Source organism: Poecilia mexicana, unplaced genomic scaffold, assembly GCF_051168715.1.
Source record: "Poecilia mexicana isolate PSO_F unplaced genomic scaffold, ASM5116871v1 scaffold_20, whole genome shotgun sequence".
NCBI lineage: Eukaryota > Metazoa > Chordata > Actinopteri > Cyprinodontiformes > Poeciliidae > Poecilia > Poecilia mexicana.
Window position 1 is genome coordinate 17,617,361 of NW_028263389.1, and position 6,679 is coordinate 17,624,039.

Genomic DNA, 6,679 nt, shown 5'->3' on the forward strand with positions numbered 1-6,679 from the left:
GATTTTTATGGTCTGATTTGGATTATTCCCCTAATTCACAACCCTTTAGTCAGCTGCAGCATGACATCACACCTCGTAACTTTTTACAGACCCGACAGATGCCAGTAACTTTGTTTCCCTTCATCATTTAGTTTATTTAGATCAGGAAATGATTTGATGATTTTTGAGAATGATTCATCCTACTTCATCTTATCAGAAGGGTACTATTTTAGTTTTTTTTTTCATTCTGCAGACGTGAGTAAAATCAACTACTGATAGAGCCAAGTTACTCTGGATTGCTGGTTTTTTACTTTATTTACTCAGGTTATCATTGACTGAGTTTAAAATTTATCTGAAGAGCTAAAATATTTAGGTGTGAGAAAAAAAACAGAAGCAGTGTTCAAAGGAGCCAATACTGTTTAACATCCTTTTATTTATGTGGTTCTGCTAATTCGCTTTTGAAAACACTCAATATTTCGTATTTTTCTTTTGTTTTCCAATTTAGCACAACTGGAAAGGAAAATGTCTGTTTTATTTGCTGGAGTTTTTCTTGTTTCTCTCTTCTTTTTTGACATTTTGAGATCAAATAAAACAAAAAAATTCCTGAATGTCTTTTATCCACCCAGCCTGAGACGTTGGAATGTCTCGGCGTAAAAGCCGGGGTATCCGGCAACATCGGTTTAAAACCCCTGCCTGACAAAAATAATAACAAGAAATGAAAGCTTCCACTTTAACCAAACACACACCAACACAGCATAATGTGTGTTTGTGTGAGTTTTTATCCAGTATCCTTGGGAAAATACATGTTTGGTTGCTTGTTTCGGTGAAAGAAAAACTCCAACCAAAGGATGATGGTTCAGGTAATGGATCCTTTGCTCTATCTGTCTGCACAAGATGAAAGGGGGCCACCTTTCTGTACATACGGCAATGAAAAGCCACGGATCCTCTGCTTGTACATGTTTCCACAAGAAATGGTAAAGAGCACCTATGGGTCCAGTCCCCAGCCACCGAGTTTACTGGAGGAGGAGCGGCGACGTATTTTCCCCTCTCCTTCTTCCCTGAAACAAGGCTGCTCTGACTCAGCAACTTTGAGAACAGGCTATGAGTTTAGATAATGCAATAAGATTAGCCTGAGCGACGTGTGATTTTTCCCTTAACCCACCGCTCTGTAGTTTACTTTTTTTTTTTCTTTTTTGGACAGTTTCATTTCAGTATTAGTGGGTCTGAAACGTTTTGTGTTGGCTGAGCAGCAGCTGCAGTCAAACCACTCAGGAAGTCGAAAAGAAGCGGTGCTGACACAGTTGACACCCAATCTCTAACTACAGGAAGCCTACTGTAAGAAATGGAGATGTTTACATGCTAGACGTGATTGCGAAAATAGATCTGCACCTGTGTTTTTTTTTGTTTTGTTTTGTTTTTTGTGGTTGTTTTGAAAATTAGCTTCCTCGTCTTTAATGTTGAATCAGCCTCTCTCAACCTTTTAAACGTTTTGCATTCATATTTCTGGATGGCACGCCTCGTTTGTGCTCCCATAATAAGCAAAAATGTTGCTGTTGCTGCTGCTATTTGGAAATAAATGGTGATTAAATATGGTTCCCATTTTTCTTTAAAACAATGTTCAAGGTTGGATGGAGAGCATCTACAAACAGATTTTTTTCTCTCTGTTTTGACCCTGTCAAACTTAGATGGAAGTTTTATCTAACTTCCACTTTAGTTTCAAGTGTTTTGTAGCCTCTGACAAAATTTTTGTTTTTGAAAGATTTCCCCATGTTTAGCTCAAGTAAAAATGAGCTAAAAAAAAAAGGCTATTCCAACAGCATGATGCTGTCACTATTATGTTTTACTGAGGTGATCTATACGCTTACATTTCTGATCCTTTTGTTGCCGTCTCCTACAAAATGTGTCCAAACTATACATAAGTACTTAAATAAAAGTATGAACAGTATAACATTTTTTGGAAGAAAACTGCGTAAATTCAAAACAAATGACAACCAAAACAAACCTCCTGAACAGCTGCTTTCATGTTATCATGGAAACCTCCGTGCTTTATTTACGTAACTTTTTGCAGTGTGGTCGCAGACTTTTCTCTTAGTCATCGATTAATACTGTAAACACTTGGCAAATTACCGCACGCGCAGTTTGTACTTTCCTTTCCTTCTCAAACTCTGTCAGCGAGCGCTCGTGAGGGAACCCCGGCGCCGCTGATTGGACGGCGCCGGTTTTAACACGTCACAGGGCTGCAGGATTAAATTTAAACGGCAGAGGCGAGGCGCAGTGGAAGCAGAGGCGCTAAAACAGACACCTGTCCTGGTTGAAGACGCCTCAAGATTACGGCATGGTGAGTTAAAGCACTGTACTTTTAATTCTGACTGCTTTATGGTATCAGATATGGAATGTATAGTAATCGGTATTGTTTTAAATTTAATTATTTTAGCTTGATAAATGTTAAAAAATCGCAACAATATGATTTGTTCTTATATTTTTTTTATGATCACTTTTAATTTACTTTTTACATATTATCTTGAATTTATTTAACATAAGTGCTACGTACAGTAAATTCTTACGACTGAAATGGTTAAAAAGCTTGAAATAACTTCCAATTAAATTGAATTTAAAACATAAAATTTGAAAGAGGTTATTTGAGCGAGTTGCTCGATGCCGTTTTAAAAAAAATATTCTGAGTGAGACTGATGACTCAAAGCCTTTTGTAATGTCTAAATGGAAATATCTGAACTGCCACGATGAAGCAAACATGTGGAGGTGAGATATTTTTCTGTGGGCTTGAACCGGATCTCACTCTGAATCACGTTTGAGTTGTTTTTGCATCAGCAGCACCCCTGCAGGCTCTGTGGCTCATCTGTTGCAATGCTGAACTATGATTTACTGGATATTGCTGAAACTAAACACAATGGCATTACTTTGCATTTTCTGTATGGCCAGGGGGAGAGGAAAGATGATGGCAAAAGTAATTAGTCTTTTTTTTTTTAATGTTCAGATCTCTATGTGATATTTCATCAGTTTGGTTTTGCCTTGTTTTTGTATTCTTACAGTTTGTGCACAAAAACACAGGAGACAGTTCGCCTGCTGAGACGTCAGAGGCCACACAACACAAACAAACCCACAGACTGTATCCAACACTGCCAAATATAAACAGGTGAGACTCTTTACCTCACCTCCTGAATCTGAAATGACAGATTTATAGCTTTGAAACCAAATCATGTTTGTTCGTTTTTTTTAATTTCTCTAGATTTGAGGTTTGCTTGCCACTGGGCTCCACTGGGGAAAAACTTTGCGCAGCTGCTGAGAGTCACAATGAGCAGAAACACACACAGGTTGGTGAAAGCTGGAGGTTTTTCAGCCTCGTGATTCTCCCTTTACTGCAGCGGTACAGCAAAACTTCCAGAACTGTGTAAAAGGAAGTTTTATGTTGCACAAATGCCTCACTCTTGGATGCTGCGTATTTATGCTTCCTCTTTTTTTTTTCTCTCTCGTCGGTGTGATTCAGTCGGAAGAGCCGCTCAGCGGTTATTACGCCATGAAAGAACAGATTCTCATCTTGGAGCAGCAGAATAAAGAGGTGTGAACATTTCAGAATTGACTTGGATCAACTCTTGCATTAAGTTTTGTTGCTTACAGAGTTCTCTTTTTTTTTTATTCAGCTTCTTGCTATTAACAATAAGTGGGGAAAAGAGTACAGAACGATGGTGCAGTATTACAAGAAGAAGGTAAGGACCGCAAAGACTTTTTCTCATATGATACATATACACGTCTTGAACGTTTTGGGATTCTGCCTTATTTTATTGGATTTTCCTTGGTTTTCAACATGTTATACTCACGAGAAATTGACTGACGTGGTTGTAGAGCCATTGTTTTGCTGCAGTTAAAGCTCTAAATCTTCTGTCTCTGTCATCTTTGATGGTCAGGAGTTTTACATTTTTTGCCCATTCTTGTTGGCATAAGCAGCTGAAACTCAACCAGACTGAATGTGTCTGGAAACATCACTTTTCAAGTCGATTTGAACTTTGACTACGCCATTCCAACCCATAAATAGCCTTTGACCTGATTTGGAGCTGGATGTTTGGGGATTTTGTTCAGCTGGCTGATGAATAAGCTCAGTTTTGTTGTTGTTTTTTTTGTTTGTTTGTTTGTTTGTTTGTTTTTTGGGCAAACTCGGGTAAATTTGCTCCCTTCATGTTGGTAAAAAGTGTCTTTGCAGCTCCTCCAGAGTCACCACAGATCACTTGGCTGCTTTTTCTAGATTCTGTCCAGTCATGTTCAAAGCTTATAGCCTATCTATGATTTAAACTTAACCCCAAATGCAACAGCACACGTCCATGTTTAGATTCAAACCGTGTATAATTTTCCTTCAACATAACAAACATGCACTACTTTGTGTTTTTGCTCTAAAATCCCAGTAAATGTCAAAGCAGTTTGATACTTTTTATTTAATTTAAGGTTATTTCAGCTTCATGGTCTGCACTTTATTCACAGGTCCAGTTTTTAAAAGCATTAAAACAAGATGGTGTCTCTGAAGAGGAGAGAAGCGATGAAGAAGAGAGGCCTGTCACATTCTGTAAAAAGGAAAAGGTCCATAAAGACACCCAGGTAAATGCACTGGACAAGTTTTCAACATTATAGTTTTTATTTTTTCCATTTCTGAGCTCTATCAATTTATTTAATCCAGCCTGGGAAAGACGGCGTTGGAACCGAGTTGCGGACTGCAGAGGAGGAAACCGAAGAGCTGCGAGCGCAGATCCACACCCTGACCCGTAGGTGGCAGCATCAGCAGGAGGAGATCAGGAGGCTCAACAAGGTCAGAACTCAGTTTCACACACTTTACTCCTCCATTCGGCACAGAGGCGTGTTTACCAGCTCTAACATCAGCTTCACGGTGTCTCCCAAAGGCCTTAGAGGAGAATCTTCAGAGATCTCAGCCTGTGGAGAACAGCAGTGAGACACTACAAGACATCTGGAAACATCAGGTGAGAAGTGATCACCGTCCGCTCCTCAAAGTACTCAGTGAACGCGCATCTTATGCGACTTTATTGTGTTATTTTAGCATAACTTTGGCTGTGTTGAGGAAAACTGCATAACATGTTGTATAGAGAGGAGAGAAGTTACTAATTACATTCCTAAAAGGAAGTTATGAACACATTGATGTGTAGGTGGAATAACATTAACAAATAACTTTGCACAAATAAAAAAAAAAGATAAAGAAAAAAAGTCTAAATAAAATCCATCCATTCATAATCTTCTGTTTACTGGCGTCGGATCATAATCACTGTTTATGACAGGATTTATAAACACTGCTTACATTTTGATTTACAAACTCTGAAAAAATAAAAAGCTGACAATGTGAATAACCCCTGTTTGTAGTGTTGCCTCCAAAAATCTAATTAAGATCTTTATGTAGACATAATCTGGACCATAAAGTGTGTTTATAAATGAAGATCTTCATATCAGGGAGGACAGAGTCAAAATAAAGTGCTGCTACGACAGACTGAATCATCTCCGCTCGATGCACTGATGTCCGTTTTAGGCTGAAGTCTACAAGGAGGACTTCCTGAAAGAGCGCAGGGACCGGGAGAAGCTGAAGGGGAAAAATTTGGAACTGGAGAAGCGATATAAAAAGGTTCACGACGAGCTGCGTGTCTTCAAATCCCAGGTACTTCAAAACGAGTTGTTTTTTTTTTTCCCCACTTGTAATTTTCTGAGTCGAACCCGACGGATGCTGACGTGGCGCTTTCGCTCTTCCAGGTGACTCTGGCGCAGCCGGTGCACCGCTGTTCCTGCACGAATCGACCCAAACATCCAGACAGGGAGCACCAGCAGCAGCAACAACAACGCTACACTTTCAGCAGCAAAGACTGAACGAAACGTTTACAGTTTTGAACGGTGATGTTTCAGTGGATCTCGGTTGGAGGAGGAGGTCCGGACAGAAGAGCCTTCAGAAGGACAACCTGCAGCAGCTTCGGGTTACTGAAGGCACAGAAGGTGTTGCGCTGTCAAAACACTATGACGGATGCAGACTTCCAGGGAATGTTTTAGGGCATCTTAGCCTGTCTGCAGGAAAGGAAGGAATAAAACACAACCATAATGGTTTGCTTTATCACATAGTAAGGAACAGGAGCTGAATCTATGCTGCAACTACAGCTTATAGCATGCGACTTCTTATACACTATAAACATTTAGCCACTTTTAGGACCTCGCATTTTGCTTTTAAAGATTGGAAAAAGACAAAAAAGAAACTCTAGGAAGAACCTGATGTAGTTTTTTTTCCAAGACAAGTTGTATTTTATACAGTATATTTATTTATTTAGGTTTGATGGATTTAATGGCACTTGTATTTTACATAGTTGTTTATTTATGAAGAAAATAAACATTTGTCTTTACTTTTTGACTCTGCATATCATTCGAGAAATACTGCTGACTATGTATGCAGAATTTTGTCAAAAAAAAAACGAAGAAAAAAAAAGATTTCTATATTTTAGTTTAAATTAAAATCATTAATTCTGTGCATAGAACTAAAACACACATCTGGTATCAGTTATTTTTAACTCATTTATAGTTCAGCTGAACAACCAAATATGTTAATTTTAAATTTTTAATCTGGTTTCTTAAGAAAAGATACAAAGAAAACTAGACATCGCACTTGCAAGCAGTACTTTGCAAAAGCTTTTATAGTTCTTGAACTATAAAT

The 6,679-nt window shown here is 38.6% G+C and overlaps 1 protein-coding gene across 1 annotated transcript; it reads left to right on the forward strand.

The window, feature by feature from the left end:
* The first annotated feature begins 2,224 nt into the window (after nucleotides 1–2,224).
* Nucleotides 2,225–6,371, forward strand: LOC106912798 (TNFAIP3-interacting protein 3-like). Its single transcript, XM_014979588.2, has 10 exons — nucleotides 2,225–2,317; nucleotides 3,030–3,133; nucleotides 3,227–3,311; nucleotides 3,485–3,556; nucleotides 3,639–3,704; nucleotides 4,471–4,584; nucleotides 4,664–4,792; nucleotides 4,884–4,961; nucleotides 5,519–5,644; nucleotides 5,737–6,371. Exons 1-10 carry the CDS (start codon nucleotides 2,315–2,317, stop codon nucleotides 5,848–5,850), a joined length of 891 nt encoding a protein of 296 aa, XP_014835074.2. The 5' UTR covers nucleotides 2,225–2,314; the 3' UTR covers nucleotides 5,851–6,371.
* The last annotated feature ends 308 nt before the right edge of the window (nucleotides 6,372–6,679 follow it).

Bases quoted from the DNA above. Each gene is read 5' to 3' on its own strand.
- LOC106912798 (XM_014979588.2), top strand. The intron at 4,585-4,663 runs GTAAATGCACTG...TATTTAATCCAG, and splicing joins AGGTCCATAAAGACACCCAG to CCTGGGAAAGACGGCGTTGG. The intron at 4,962-5,518 runs GTGAGAAGTGAT...TGTCCGTTTTAG, and splicing joins AAGACATCTGGAAACATCAG to GCTGAAGTCTACAAGGAGGA.